The sequence below is a fragment of the Balaenoptera borealis genome (assembly GCF_965194805.1).
Source record: "Balaenoptera borealis genome assembly, chromosome: 7".
In the NCBI taxonomy this organism is placed as follows: domain Eukaryota; kingdom Metazoa; phylum Chordata; class Mammalia; order Artiodactyla; family Balaenopteridae; genus Balaenoptera; species Balaenoptera borealis.
The window spans coordinates 118,910,687-118,927,760 of record NC_138864.1 but is presented as its reverse complement, the minus strand read 5'-3'; the positions used below and the strand labels follow the sequence as shown (position 1 = coordinate 118,927,760).

The 17,074-nt window shown below is 39.4% G+C and overlaps 1 protein-coding gene across 1 annotated transcript in view; it reads right to left on the bottom strand.

Annotated features, from left to right (window-relative positions):
* The window catches only part of OR6B1 (olfactory receptor family 6 subfamily B member 1), a 104,620-nt gene that overhangs the window by 8,705 nt on the left and 78,841 nt on the right, over positions 1–17,074 (bottom strand). The window contains exon 3 of the mRNA XM_082400489.1: positions 11,198–11,251. Within this exon, the coding sequence (XP_082256615.1) occupies positions 11,198–11,251 (54 nt within the window). The remainder of the gene's footprint in view (positions 1–11,197; positions 11,252–17,074) is intronic.

Sequence of the window (17,074 nt, the reverse complement as noted above, 5' to 3'; positions counted from 1 at the left end):
ACATTCCCACTGGCAGCAGGGCAGGAATCACATTCAAGTCCAAGTCTAAACAACATGCTCTATCTAATATTCTACACTGCCCTTCACAACCACACCCAAATTAAACAGTATCAAACCGCCATGTTCCATGTTACCATTGCCAATTCTAAAGGATACACCTGGCTTTCTTGGCCTTTCATCCACCCAGAGCTCTGGAAATTCTACCTTTACAATTCATTTATCCCTCACATACCAATACTTTTTTCCCTCTACAATCCACGGAGATAGAGTGAAGCCTGTCATATTCTGTGAGGTGCATGAGAAGGTGAGATGAGGAGAGTTCAGCTTTTCAGTATTAAAAACCTGGACCTCGGGCTTCCCTGGTGGCGCAGTGGTTGAGAATCTGCCTGCCAATGCAGGGGACACGGGTTCGAGCCCTGGTCTGGGAAGATCCCACATGCCACGGAGCAACTAAGCCCGTGAGCCACAACTACTGAGCCTGCGCGTCTGGAGCCTGTGCTCCGCAACAAGAGAGGCCGCGATAGTGAGAGGCCTGCACACCGCGATGAAGAGTGGCCCCCGCTTGCCGCAACTAGAGAAAGCCCGTGCACAGAAACGAAGACCCAACACAGCCAAAAATATAAATAAATAAATAAATAAATAAAAAGTGAAATTCTTTAAAAAAAAAAAAACCTGGACCTCAGTCAAGTACCAGGTTTGCCCATAGATTGCTATATGAACCTTGAAATCTTATCCTCTCTGAAACCCAATTGCCTCTTCTGCAAATGTGAATATTAATATTTATTTAGCTTATGTCAATGTGGATCAAAACCCAAATGAAATAATGTAAATAAAATTTTATATAAACTCTAAATGACAGTAAGTGTGAAAGGGCTCTTACCCCATGTTAGGGCATTAAAAGGTAGGGATGGACTAATAGCAGTGAGGAGAGTAAGTGCTATGGGCCAAGCAGAATGGTGAGCATACCTGAGCTTCCTCTTGGGGAGATTTAAGTCCTTGGGGGTAGAGGTGAGATTCTCTCGGAGGAGATTTTTTATAAAATAAGCAAACAAAAAGAAATACATAATAAAATATGAGACATTTTCTACAAAGGTTAAAAAACTGAACATGATACTCATGTGACTGGGGAAGGTCTCTCTGATCTCTGGGGAGGTAACATTTAGAGAGAGAAGGATGTCAGGGCCCCAGCCCATTGATGAGTGAGGTGGGAGAGAGCTGCACTGAGATGAGGCCAGTGCTGTGCTGTGATGGATGGGGGAGGGAGCACAGGAATAGGTGGGAAAGGTGGGCAGGGCCAGCATGTGCAAGACCCCATAGGTCATAACAGGGGATCCGAACAGTGGTCTAAAGACAATGAGAGAGATAGCTCCAAGATGGCGGAGGAGTAAGATGCGGAGATCACCTTCCTCCCCACAAATAAATCAAAAATACATCTACATGTGGAACAACTCCTACAGAACACCTACTGAACGCTGGCAGAAGACCTCAAATTTCCCAAAAGGCAAGCAACTCCCCACGTACCTGGGCAGGGCAAAAGAAAAAAGGAAAAACAGAGACAAAAGAATAGGAACGGGACCTGCACTAGTGGGAGGGAGCTGTGAAGGAGGAAAGGTTTCCACACACTAGGAAGCCCCTTCACTGGCAGAGATGGGGGGAAGCTTCGGAGCCACGGAGGAGAGCACAGCAACAGGGGTGCAGAGGGCAAAGCAGAGAGATTCCCGCACAGAGAATCAGTGCCGACCAGCACTCACCAGCCCAAGAGGATTGTATGCTCACCTGCCAGGGCACGAGGGGGCTGGGAGCTGAGGCTCAGGCGTCGGAGGTCAGATCCCAGGGAGAGGACTGGGGTTGGCTGTGTGAACACAGCCTAGTGCGCCACAGCTAGCTGGGAGGGAGTCCGGGAAAATGTCTGGAACTGCCTAAGAGGCAAGAGACCATTGTTTCGGGGTGCACAAGGAGAGGGGATTCAGAACACTGCCTAAATGAGCTCCAGAGACGGGCGTGAGCCGTGGCTATCAGCATGGACACCAGAGATGGGCATGAAACGCTAAGGCTGCTGCTGCAGCCACCAAGAAGCCTGTGTGCGAGCACAGGTCACTCTCCACACCGCCCCTCCGGGGAGCCTGTGCAGCCCGCCACTGCTAGCTTCCCGAGATCCAGGGACAACTTCCCCTGGAGAACGCACGGCGTGCCTCAGGCTGTTGCAACAGCACGCTGGCCTTTGTCACTGCAGGTTCATCCTGCATTCTTTACCCCTCCCTCCCTCTGGCCTGAGTGAGCCAGAGCCCCCTAATCAGGTGCTATTTTAACCCGCCCTGTCTGGGCGGGAACAGACGCCCTCAGGCAAGCTACACGCAGAGGCGGGGCCAAATCCAAAGCTGAACCCCCGGAGCTGTGAGAACAAAGACGAGAAAGGGAAATCTCTCCCAGCAGCCTCAGAAGCATCGGATTAAGCCTCCACAGTCAACTTGATGCACCCTGCATCTGTGGAATACCTGAATAGACAATGAATCATCCCAAAATTGAGGTGGTAGACTTTGGGAGCAACTGTAGACTTGGGGTTTGCTTTCTGCAACTAAATTGTTTCTGGTTTTATGTCTATCTTAGTTTAGTATTTAGAGTTTATTATCCTTATTACCACTGGTAGATTTGTTTATTGGTTTTGCTGCTCTCTTCCTTTTTTTATATATATATATATATTTTTTTTTTCCTTTTTCTCCTTTTATGAGTGTGTATGTGTATGCTTCTTTGTGTGATTTTGTCTCTACAGCTCTGCTTTTACCATTTGTCCTGGGTTCTGTTTGTCAGTTTTTATTTTTTTAGTATAGTTTTTAGCGCTTGTTATCATTGGTAGATTTGTTTTTGGGTTGGTTGCTCTCTCCTTTTTTTTTTAATTACTTTTTTATTTTTAATAATACTTTTTAAAAAAAAAATTTTTTTTCTTTCTTTTTTCTTTCTTTCTTTTTTTTCTCCCTTTTCTTCTGAGCCGCAGAGCTGACAGAGTCTTGGTGCTCCAGCCGGGTGTCAGGCCTGAGCCTGTGAGGTGGGAGAGCCAAGTTCAGGACATTGGTCCACCAGAGACCGCCCGGCCCCAAGTAATATCAAACAGCGAAAGCTCTCTCAGAGATCTCCAATTCAGCACGAAGACCCAGCTCCACTCAACGACCAGCAAGTGACAGTACAGGGCACCCTATGCCAAACAACTAGCAAGACAGGAACATGAACCAACCCATTAGCAGAGAGGCTGCCTAAAATCATACTAAGTTTATGGACACCACAAAACATACGACTGGACGTGGTCCTGCCCACCAGAAAGACAAGTTCCAGTCTCATCCACCAGAACACAGGCACAAGTCCCCTCAACCAGGAAGCCTACACAACCCATTGAACCAAGCTTACCCACTGGGGGCAGACACCAAAAACAATGGAAACTATGAACCTGCAGCCTGCAGAAAGGAGACCCCAAACACAGTAAGTTAAGCAAAATGAGAAGACAAGAAATACACAGCAGATGAAGGAGCAAGGTAAAAGCCCACCAGACCAAACAAATGAAGAGGAAATAGGCAGTCTACCTGAAAAAGAATTCAGAATAATGATAGTAAAGAGGATCCAAAATCTTGGAAATAGAATGGAGAAAATACAAGAAACGTTTAACAAGGACCTAGAAGAACTAAAGAGCAAACAAACAATGATGAACAACACAATAAATGAAATTAAAAATTTTCTAGAAGGAATAAATAGCAGAAAAACTGAGTGGAAGAATGGATAATTGACCTAGAAGATAAAATAGTGGAAATAACTACTGCAGAGCAGAATAAAAAAAAAAAAAATGAAAAGAATTGAGGACAGTCTCAGAGACTTCTGAGACAACATTAAATGCACCAACATTCGAATTATAGGGGTCCCAGAAGACGAAGATAAAAAGAAAGGGACTGAGAAAATATCTGAAGAGATTACAGTTGAAAATGTCCCTAATATGGGAAAGGAAATAATCAATCAAGTCCAGGAAGCACAGAGAGTCCCATACAGGATAAATCCAAGGAGAAACACACGAAGACACATATTAATCAAGCTATCAAAAATAAAATACAAAGAAGAAATATTAAAAGCAACAAGGGAAAAGCAACAAATAACATACAAGGGAATCCCCATAAGGTTAACAGCTGATCTTTCAGCAGAAACTCTGCAAGCCAGAAGGGAGTGGCAGGACATATTTCAAGTTATGAAAAGGAAAAACGTACAACCAAGATTACTCTACCCAGCAAGGATCTCATTCAGATTCGACAGAGAAATTTAAACCTTTACAGACAAGCAAAAGATATGACAATTCAGCACCACCAAACCAGCTTTACAACAAATGCTAAAGGAACTTCTCTAGGCAGGAAACACAAGAGAAGGAAAAGACCTACAATAACAAACCCAAAACAATTAAGAAAATGGTAATAGGAACACACATATTGAAAACTACCTTAAATGTAAATGGATTAAATGCTCCAACCAGAAGACACAGACTGGCTGAATGGATACACAAACAAGACCCATATATATGATATCTACAAGAGACCTACTTCAGATCTAGGGATACATACAGACTGAAAGTGAGGGGATGGAAAAAGATATTCCATGCAAATGGAAAACAAAAGAAAGCTGGAGTAGCAATTCTCATATCAGACAAAGTAGACTTTAAAATAAAGACTAGGGGCTTCCCTGGTGGCGCAGTGCTTGAGAATCTGCCTGCTAATGCAGGGGACACGGGTTCGAGCCCTGGTCTGGGAAGATCCCACATGCCACGGAGCAACTAGGCCTGTGAGCCACAACTACTGAGCCTGCGCGTCTGGAGCCTGTGCTCCGCAACAAGAGAGGCCACGACAGTGAGAGGCCCGCGCACCGCGATGAAGAGTGGCCCCCGCTTGCTGCAACTAGAAAAAGCCCTAGCACAGAAACGAAGACCCAACATAGCAATCAATCAATCAATCAATCAATAAAACTTTAAAAAAAAAAAGAAAAAAGAAAATAAAGACTATTACAAGAGACAAAGAAGGACACTACATAATGATCAAGGGATCAATCCAAGAGGAAGATATAACAATTGTAAATATTTATTCACCCAACATAGGAGCACTTCAGTACTTAAGGCTAATGCTAACAGCCATAAAAGGGGAAATCAACAGTAACACAATCACAGTAGGGGATTTTAACACCCCACTTTCACCAATGGATAGATTATCCAAAATCAAAATAAATAAGGAAACACAAGCTTTAAATGATACATTAAACAAGATGGACTTGATATTTATAGGACATTCTATCCAAAAACAACAGAATACACTTTCTTCTCAAGTGCTCATGGAACATTATCCAGGATAGATCATATCTTGGGTCACAAATCAAGCCTTGGTAAATTTAAGAAAATTGAAATCGTATCAAGTATCTTTTCTGACCACAATGCTATGAAAATACATGTCAATTACAGGAAAAAAATCTGTAAAAAATACAAACACATGGAGGGTAAACAATACAATACTAAATAACCAAGAGATCACTGAAGAAATCAAAGAGGAAATCAAAAAATACATAGAAACAAATGACAATGAAAACACGATGACCCAAAACCTATGGGAGGCAGCAAAACAGTTCTAAGAGGGAAGTTTATAGCAATACAACCGTACCACAAGAAACAAGAAACATCTCAAAAAACAACCTAACCTTACACGTAAAGCAGTTAGAGAAAGAAGAACAAACCCCAAAGTTAGCAGAAGGAAAAAAATAATAAAGATCAGATCAGAAATAAATTAAAAAGAAATGAAGAAACAATAGCTAAGGTCAATAAAACAAAAAACTGGTTCTTTGAGAAGATAAAGGAAATTGATAAACCACTAGCCAGATTCATCACAAAATAAAGCGAGAAGACTCAAATCAACAGAATTAGAAATGAAAAAGGAGAAGTAACAACTGACACTGCAGAAATACAAAGGACCATGAGAGATTACTACAAGCAACTATATGCCAATAAAATGGACAACCTGGAAGAAATGGACACATTCTTAGAAAAGGACAACCTCGTGAGACTGAACCAGGAAGAAATAGAAAATATAAACAGACTAATCACAAGCCCTGAAATTGAAACTGTGATTAAAAATCTTCCAACTAACAAAAGCCCAGGACCAGATGGCTTCACAGGCAAATTCTATCACACATTTAGAGAAGAGCTAATACCTATCCTTCTCAAACTCTTCCCAAATATAGAAGAGGGAGGAACCCTCCCAAACTCATTCTACAAGGCCACCATCACCCTGATACCAAAACCAGACAAAGATGTCACAAAGAAAGAAAACTACAGGCCAATATCACTGATGAACATAGATGCAAAAATCCTCAACAAAATACTAGCAAACAGAATCCAACAGCACATTAAAAGGATCATACACCATGATCAAGTGGGGTTTATTCCAGGAATGCAAGGATTCTTCAATATATGCAAATCAATCAATGTGATACACCATATTAGCCAACTGAAGGAGAAAAACCATATGATCATCTCAATAGATGGAGAAAAAGCTTTCAACAAAATTCAACACCCATTTATGATAAAACCTCTCCACAGGTAGGCACAGAGGGAACTTATCTCAACATAATAAAGGCCATATATGACAAACCCACAGCCAACATTGTTCTCAATGGTGAAAAATTGAAACCATTTCCAAGATCGGGAATAAGACAAGGTTGCCCACTCTCATCACTATTATTCACAATAGTTTTGGAAGTTTTAGCCAGAGCAATCAGAGAAGAAGAATAAATAAAAGGAATCCAAACTGGAAAAGAAGAAGTAAAGCTGTCACTGTTTGCAGATAACATGATACTATACATAGAGAATCCCAAAGATGCTACCAGAAAACTACTAGAGCTAATCAATGAATTTGGTAAAGTAGCAGGATACAAAATTAATGCACAGAAATCTCTTGCATTCCTATACATTAATGATGAAAAGTCTGAAAGAGAAATTAAGGGAACACTCCCATTTACCATTGCAACAAAAAGAATAAACTACCTAGGAATAAACCTACCGGAGGAGACAAAAGACCTGTATGCAGAAAACTATAAGACACTGATGAAAGAAGTGAAAGATGATACAAACAGATGGAGAGATAGACCATGTTCTTGGATTGGAAGAATCAACATTGTGAAAATGACTCTACTACCCAAAGCAATCTACAGAGTCAATGCAATCCCTATCAAACTACCAATGGCATTTCTCACAGAACTAGAACAAAAAATTTCACAATTTGTATGGAAACACAAAAGGCCCCGAATAGCCAAAGCAATCTTGAGAAAGAAAAACGGAGCTGGAGGAATCAGGCTCCCTGACTTCAGACTATACTACAAAGCTACAGTAATCAAGACAGTGTGGTACTAGCACAAAAACAGAAATATAGATCAATGGATCAGGATACAAAGCCCAGGGATAAACCCACACACATATGGTCACCTTATCTTTGATAAAGGAGGAAAGAATATACAATGGAGAAAAGACAGCTTCTTCAGTAAGTGGTGCCGGGAAAACTGGAAATCTACAAGTAAAAGAATGAAATTAGAACATTCCCTAACACCACGCACAAAAATAAACTCAAAATGGATTAAAGACCTAAATGTAAGGCCAGACACTATAAAACTCTTACAGGAAAACATAGGTAGAACACTCTATGACATAAATCACAGCAAGATCCTTTTTGACCCATCTCCTAGAGAAATGGAAATAAAAACAGAAATAAACAAAGGGGACCTAATGAAACTTAAAAGCTTTTGCACAGCAAAGGAAACCATAAACAAGATGAAAAGAGAACCCTCAGAATGGGAGAAAATATTTGCAAATGAAGCAACTGACAAAGGATTAGTCTCCAAAATATACAGGCAGCTCATGCAGCTCAGTATCACAAAAACAAACAACTCCATCCAAAAATTGGCAGAAGATCTAAATAGACATTTCTCCAAAGAAGATATACAGATCGCCAACAAACACATGAAAGGATGCTCAACATCACTAATCATTAGAGAAATGCAAATGAAAACTACAATGAGATATCACCTCACACCGGTCAGAATGGCCATCATCAAAAAATCTACAAACAATAAATGCTGGAGAGGGTGTGGAGAAAAGGGAACCCTCTTGCACTGTTGGTGGGAATGTAAAGTCATACAGCCACTATGGAGAACAGTATGGAGGTTCCCTAAAAAACTAAAAATAGAACTACCATACGACCTAGCAATCCCACTACTGGGCATATACCCTGAGAAAAACATAATTCAAAAAGAGTCATGTACCACAATGTTCACTGCATCTCTATTTACAGTTGCCAGGACATGGAAGCAACCTAAGTGTCCATCGACAGATGAATGGATAACGAAGGTGTGGCCCATATACACAATGGAATATTACTCAGCCATAAAAAGAAATGAAATTGAGTTATTTGTAGTGAGGTGGATGGATCTAGAGTCTGTCACACAGGGTGAAGTAAATCAGAAAGAGAAAAACAAATACCGTATGCTAACCCATATATATGGAACCTAAAAAAAAAGTGGTTCTGAAGAACCTACGGGCAGAACAGGAATAAAGACACAGACGTAGAGAATGGACTTGAGGACATGGGGAGGGGGAAGGGTAATCTGGGACGAAGTGAGAGAGTGGCATGGACTTATATATACGACCAAATGTAAAACAGATAGCTAGTGGGAAGCAGCCGCATAACACAGTGAGATCAGCTCGGTGCTTTGTGACCACCTAGAGGGGTGGGGTAGGGAGGGTGGGAGGGAGACGCAAGAGGGAGGGGATATGGGGATATATGTATATGTATAGCTGATTCACTTTGTTATACAGCAGAAACTAACACACCATTGTAAAGCAATTTTACTCCAATAAAGATGTTAAAGAAAATACAATGAGAAGCAAGTGAAAGGATTCAAGCTGAACAGGGGTTCGGAATGATTCATGCTTGGAAAGATAACTTTGTCATTGCAAAAGATTCTAGGGAGGCAAGAGTGGGAGTTGTGAGACTGTTGTTGGGTGCTCGGGGAAGGTGACAGTAACCTTGAAAGCAGTGGTTTCAGGGAAGTGAGTGCACTGCAGATCCATTTTAGAAGCATCTTTAATGGTAACTGATGGATTAAATATGGGAGGTAAGAGAAGAGAGAAATCAAGGAGGAATCTCAGGTATACGGCTTATTATATGGAAGTGTGCCATTTACTATGATGGGTAAAACTTGGGATGTTTATGGACATTTCCTCAGAGTTGAAGAGATGGCAATGGGCACGAATTTGGTAGGGTTTTGTTTTGACGAGTTTTAACATGAAGCCTGAACAATCAGTCCAGAATATTCTCTAATAATAATTTATCAATTATTGCTAGGTGCTGGGAAATTTGCTAAGTATTTTTTGACTATCCCATTTAATCTACAAAACAAACCAGTGAGGTATCGTTACTCTGATTTCACAGAGGACACTGTAGTTTAGACTGATTAAGTAACATTTCCAAGTTTGAGAGTGAAGAAATCAGAATTACAGTGAAGCCATGGTCTGTCTGACTACAAAAGCATAGTCTCAACCACTAGGCTGTCTCATGTACAGATAAGGAATACCAGATTTTGCCCTCGACACCTTTTTTATATTTAAAATTTCTGATAACTTTAGGAAATGTTCTCTAACTGTACTGAAATTTCATTATAGGCACAGGCTATTATAGATGAGCTCAAATTTTAAGAAATGTGACACAGATACATATTTAATCACACATATAAAACAGCAATGAACATATAGAAATGCCTGGTAAATGTATCAGAGAAGAGATAATCATTAGATTGAGTCTTAAAATATAAATAAGTTAGAGGATGAGGCATTTTAGGCAGATGAATCAGAGTGAACAAAGGCATAGAGATAGGAAATAGCCTGACATTTTCAGGGAAGCAACTCATTAAGATTTACCTGCTCTGTGAGTGGGCAAGTTAATTAATGAACAGAAAAGGAGAGAGAGAAAAGCGGGGACAGGAGAGCGAGAGAAAGGAGGTGGGGGAGAGAGAGAGAGAGGAGAGATAAAATAATATTAAGGACCAGATTATGGAGACCTTCATATGAAATACTACGGGATTTAAGAATTATCCCGTATTACAGACAATAAGTAATCATTGAACGTTTTTCAGCAGCTGATAGCGTCCTCACATTCCACCCTGGTTTTTGATGTGAAGGGGGGGTGGATTTGGATGCATCCGGGTTGCCAAATCAGAGATTAAGACACTAGTTGGAATACACCCTCATACTTTACAGACACACTCTTAAAGACACACACAAAAAAGAAAAATCACCCCCGTTACAATATTTGTTAAAGAAAAAAGACAAACATATTTAGACATACCTGCTCATAAGTTATACAAGTAACTCTGCACTCCTAGAGGAAGCTCAACAAAAGACTTCCCTCTTTCTCATCAACTAAGTGAAGAGTGCATAAGCACTAATTATTGCACACAAATAGGAGGAATTGACTATATGTGTTGTCAATGTATTATCTTACCATAAACTTTGTAGACCTTTTCACTCATAGCAGTTGCTACTCCACTACAGTGAACTCAAACTTGTTACCCCCTCATTTGAGATTTTTACCAATGATCTAGAATCAAACACCTTAGCTTTTTCTCTCCGTTCTTGTGCCTGCTGTGTATCCACTCTCTTTTAATTCTGTCTGGATTCTGTACAAGAGTAGATTCCAAGCAATTAAAATTTGATAAAAATATAACCTCCTTCCCTGTCAAGACAACAGCAGTTTTTGTAGCCACCATCACAAATGAATTGCCGGGAAGATGCAGCGGCCTGCAGTACATGGATGTCAGAAGGCATAATAGGAATCTGTAGGTTGGGATCAGAACCGGATGTGCTTGTTTCTGACCCAAGAGATGGGTCAGAGATGCATCAAGAGATGCCCCTCGAAAGTAGTAGAGGGAATGTGTTCTCTCTGCTCACTGCATATATGGCTGTACTTGGAGTTCAGAAGATGAGATTATCACCCTGACTGATTGCTGGAGATTGAGGGTGGGTAGGAGGGAGAAGCATGATAACAGAATTAAAGTTTTGGATTTAAACATTGCCGTGCCATATGAACCTGAAACAGAGGTGCCTGTATCGTTAGAAAGTGATGTTCTGAGAGGGGACACTTACCTCGGCTCAGCAGCCTCTGAGGGGGTAGAATGTGAAAAGAAATTCTTCACTGATCTAAAATAGGAAGAAGCAGAAAAGAAAGGTTCAGGTATTGAATAGCTGTGAGGAACCCACTCTCTAAAACCTACAAAGTGTGAAAGGGCACAGATTACCCAACTGCTTCCAAACTGATCGCCAGGACTAGATGAGAGGTGAGCCCTGGGCACCAGGACCACATCTGTGCCTAATGCGGCACCAGGATGACCATCCTAGCACCCTGGGGCCAGAGCACCCACTGCCTTCCTGGTGGAAGCTGCAGTGGTCTTAGGCACACCAAGCTGTGAAGATCTTTGGCTTCTGAGGGCTTTATATGGTTTCAAGACTTTGCCCTACATCTCTGCAAACACCCAAGAGAAAAGTACTTTGACAATGGCAGTTCAGGCCTCTCATGGGAGCCATGAGAAATTTCTATTTGCCTATTGTACAGTCTTACTTATTTTATACAATATTAGTTCCACAGGGGAAAGAAATTCACTCATGGCTACATGTTTTGAGAAGAACCACATTTGAATTTATTCTTTGCTGAAACACGAAGAGAAGTAAAAGTACTACTTTTAAATCTATTTATAGATTTTCAATTATTATTCAATCTTCAGTTGCTTGAAACAGGACAATCATATCAGCACTCCAGGGGAGATATTAATATCCAAAGTAAACATATTGCTAGACTTCAGTAAAATTTTAAATAAAAGTTTTTGTTTTAAATGCTTGTGCCATAATTGTGTGCTAAATAAATTTATCATGATGGGATCATTATTACTTTGTCAGCTGCCTTTGGGAACCATTTGACCAATATTTCATGTTCTGGGACAAAACTCTAGTTTACTAAAATCATTTCTCTGTAATCTGATGAACTCTTAAGTACCCTCACAGAAAGAAAAGCTGTCAAATTCATTGGGGTTTCATGAAATGATAAACGGAAATATTGGCAGTTATAAGCAATTCAGTCTGCCACATGTGTTTATGGTAATTAAGCAGCCTTTAACATAGTTTATCTTTTAGGGCTGAAGTATAAAAACCAAATTGCAACAAATAAAAATAAGGCACTTCTTTCAAATCCCTGACCCCTATTTATCTCAAAATCCTAGCAAACTCTGCCATCCCCCAAAATGTTTCATTTGATATCATCCACAATTTTCCAAAATGGATTTTAAATCTATCATGATGTTGTGGTCAGTAATGGAAAGAAATGGCAGAGCGTCCACCAAACAATAACTGCACTAACCAGGTTCTGGTCACCTGTTGTGGTGGCAGTGTGCCAGGGAGACTGAAAAGGGGGAGCACACTTCTCCTCCAAAGACAGGGAATGTCCGTCTAGTAATTCTATGAATTACTGTGTCTGTGAGCCTTTATACAGCATGTTTAGGGTCCGAATTTCATAAAAATCATCCCAAATAGGTTGGAGATGTTCATCAGATACAAACCGGCTATGTTCCATGACATGCTGACACTATCTTATCCTAGAATTCAGCTATACAGGCTTTTCTTGGAGCTGTTTTTTTATACCTTGTTGGCAGTTCCAGGTTGGAGAACTTTGCAGATCTCTGTCCAGGATATGTGGGAAGCACTAAGGAAACCCAGGGAACTCATTGTTGTGTTGTCCCTCAGGTCCTGAGGTTCCTTGGCTATGTTTTTCTTTTTTTTCGGTGTGTTCTTGTATCTGTTCTGTTATGTCCGGATTTTTTAATTGTAAAGGACAGTTCACTTTTTTATTTCTAAGTGGTATTCCAGTATATGGATATTACCCTGTTTGTTATCTATTCACCACTTGATGGACATTTGATTCTGCTTGAGGCATGCTTTAGACACTTACCCAGGACGTATATATCTCTTAGTCTTCACTTCCTGCAGAGCCTGAAGGTCACCCAGAGGCGAAATCCTTGGGCCTTCTCAGCCTTTTTCTAAGCATGACTCCAGCCTTGAGCATGCCTGAAGCCTTCTCAATTCCCTGGCATGTACCTGAGGTTTTAAAAGCCCTTATTCTCCTATATATATCCTTTTCCAGCCTCTTCCTTCCCAATCTTTTCAGTCTGGCTATTGGCTGTCTCAACTGTTAACCCTAGTGTCAGGCTGCAATACTTTTGCCTTTAAATACTTTCTGCAAACGCCACATGGAAAGCCATGCCAGCCCTAAGAACACTGAGTCAGTGAAACAAAGGTAAGCCTTTATGTCAGCCCTTCAGGTAGCTGCCAGTAAGTTGAAACAACCAAAATTCTTTGACAATAAGGTCCAGATTGCTGTTTTTTACGAGCAACCTCCACCAGGAGTATAGACTGTCACATCCATGGCTGTCACCAATATGGGAGGTGAGAGGTAATAAGTGGGTAATTGAAATGCCCCCGCACTATTTTACCAAAATGCAGCAGTTTCAGTCTTTATTAGTCTTTCCCCTTTTTGTAGTCAATTTTTTACTAGATTTCAGAGTTCTACAAAAGTTAATTCCAAAAGTTTTTGCCAGCTTATTTGCTGTTTTGAGGAGAAATAAAATCTTGAAATTCCCTATTCACCGTTTTCAGTAATGTTTACAGAAACATCATTACCTTAAATATGTATAGAATATAATTTATATTTATATATTTAATTAACCTACATATTTAAATGCATATATACACACACATACTTCGTATATTGTCTTTGCATCTTTCAACTTTGCCAAACTCCCTTATTAATTCCAAGATCTTTATTGTAGATTCTTGGAGGTTTTCTATGTAAATGATAATGTTGCCTAAAAATAAAAATTATTCTATCTGTTTCTTTCTAATTTGCATTCCTTTTCTTTTTCTGGCCTTATCACTTTGGCCAGAATTTCCAGGCAAAGAAAAATGATGATCATGGACATCAGGTACTGTTCACAATCTCAAAGGGAAAATTATTCAGTTTTTCACCATTAAGTATGATGTTAGCTATGTTATTTGTATATAAACTTTATTAGGTTAAGAAGTTTCCTTCTATACCTAGTTTGTAAAGATTTTTATAACTAATGTTGAATTATATTAACTACTTTTTTGCCATCTATTGAGGTGATAAATTGGTTTTCCCTTTTAGTCTGTTGATATACTGAAATATGTACCCTGATTTATTTAAGGATGCTGAACTAAACTAAAATATAAACTGTTATATTTTTGTAAATTACCAGATTTTATCTGGTAATATTTTTAGAATTCTGTGTGTCTGTTCATAAATGTTATTGGTCTGTGGTTTTCTTTTCTTGTAATGTCTTGGTTTGGTTCAGTGTGAGGGTAATACTGGCTTCATAAAATAATGTGGTGTTTACTCCTTTTCTATTTTCTGGAAGAGTTTGAACTAGTATATATAGTTTAATAGAATTCACTAGTGGAGCCATCTGGGCCAGGGAATGTTTTTCATTGTACCTTCAATTTCTTTCACAGGTAGAAAATTTGCAGGTTACCTATTTCTTCTTCTGCAGGTTTTGGTACTTTTTGATTTTCCAGAATTTTATCTATTTCATCTAAATTCTTGAGATTATTGGTGTAAATCTATTGAAAATATTGTCTTAGTATTTTCTTGAACAAATTAATTTTTTGAAGTATAGTTGATAACAATGTTGTGTTAGTTTTTCTGATGTAGACCAAAGTGAATATATATATATATATATATTTTTGTATTATTTTCCATTATGATTTATTACACAATATTGAATATAGTTCCCTGTACTATACAGTAGGACCTTGTTGTTTGTCTATTTTATATATAGTAGTTTGCATCTGCTAAACCTAAACTCCCAATTTATCCCTCCCCAGCCCCATTTCCCCTTTGGTAACCCTAGGTTTGTTTTCTGTCTGTGGGTCTGTTTCTGTTCATGAATAAGTTCATTTGTGTCACATTTTAGATTCCACATGTAAGTGATATCACACGGTAATTGTCTTTCTCTTTCTGACTTACTTCACTTAGTACGATAATCTCTAGATCCATCCATGTTGCTGCAAATGACATTATTTCATTCTTTTTTATGACTGAGTAGTATTCCATTGTATATACGTACCACTTCTTCTTTATCCATTCATCTGTCAATGGACATTTAGGTTGCTTCCACGTCTTGGCTATTGTAAATAGTGCTGCTATGAACACTGGATGCATATATCTTTTTGAAATACAGTTTTCTTATGCCCAGGAGTGGGATTGCTAGATCATATGGTAATGTTATTTTTAGTTTTTTAAGGAACCTCCATACTATTCTCCATAGTGGTTGTACCATTTACATTCCCACCAATATTGTGGGAGGGTTCCCTTTTCTCCACACCCTCTCCATTTATTGTTTGTAGACTTTTTGATGATGGCCATTCTGACTGGTGTGAGGTGATAATCTCATCGTAGTTTTGATTTGCATTTCTCTAATAATGGAGTATGAGCAGAGGTCTAGGGTATGATCACCAAAGTTGATGACTGAAGTGGGTCAGAGGACAAAACAATGGAAAGAAATAGGAAGTCAAATAACTGAGATGCCAGGATACTGAATGGATCTTCTGCATTGATGTAGAAATTTTCACATGTACAACAGAATTAGTAGTAAACCAGTGTAAAACAAGGAGGATGGATGGTAAGTGAAGAAAAAAAGAGGGGATGATGGTGCAACAGTCTGATAGCATATGCTTCAAAGGAATTGGAGTCATTTAGGGAAAAATAAAAAGAGCAATGGTCTGGAAGTGGCAGAGGATCAGGAAAGATACCCTCTTCACTTTCCTACTCAGTATTAGAGAAAATACAAGAGAAAATGTGTGTGCATTTGAGAGGACTGAGTGGAATCAGAGCTCTCAGTGAAGTACGAAAGAGAAGAATACATTTTTAAAAAGCCATTCAGAATATAGAGCATTTTGCTGATAATGCAGCACAAGTTTCAGGGGACAACTGGGAATGATTGTGGTATCAGAGCAGATTAGTATTTTGGTCAGATATTTAGGGCAAATTGAGATAAAAGCCCAGATGATGAAGGACAAGCTGTAAACTGTGGACTTCCTGCCAAGCCTCAGATACACAGGGTTGTGAGGCATGAAAGAATTACTTGGGATAGTCTCTTGAGGGAAAGTGGTTAATCAGAGGTAATTAAGACCTCTTTCTAGACACTGGGCTCAATCCAAGTCCTTATTCCCTGTGGGGGCAGCAGCTTCATTTTGTACTCCCCACTCTGGCCTTTGTTTCCTCACTTTCAACATGTAGAAATATAGAGCTTTTTTTTTTTTTTTTTTTACATTTGATGAAAGTTCATAATGATGCAATTGACAAGGAAATTTAGTTATTTCTGAGATATACATTTTAAAGTAGTAACTAGAATTATGACTTGTAACATTATACCAGAACATATAAGATTTTTAGAAATTTCATGTAATGTCTGAAACATTTATATTAACATATTTCCATACAAATAACCCAAAGAAAGTTTAGTATTAGTTGTTTTGTTTCTTTGTTTCTTTATACTGCAGATTCTTATTAGTCATCAATTTTATACACATCAGTGTATACATGTCAGTCCCAATCACCCAATTCAGCACACCACCATCCCCACCCCACTGCAGTTTCCCCCCCTTGGTGTCCATACGTTTGTTCTCCACATCTGTGTCTCAACTTCTGCCCTGCAAACCAGTTCATCTGTACCATTTTTCTAGGTTCCACATACATGCGTTAATATATGATATTTGTTTTTCTCTTTCTGACTTACTTCACTCTGTATGACAGTCTCTAGATCCATCCACGTCTCAAAAAATGACTCAATTTCGTTCCATTTTATGGCTGAGTAATATTCCATTGTATATATGTGCCACATCTTCTTTATCCATTCGTCTGTTGATGGGCATTTAGGTTGCTTCCACGACCTGGCTATT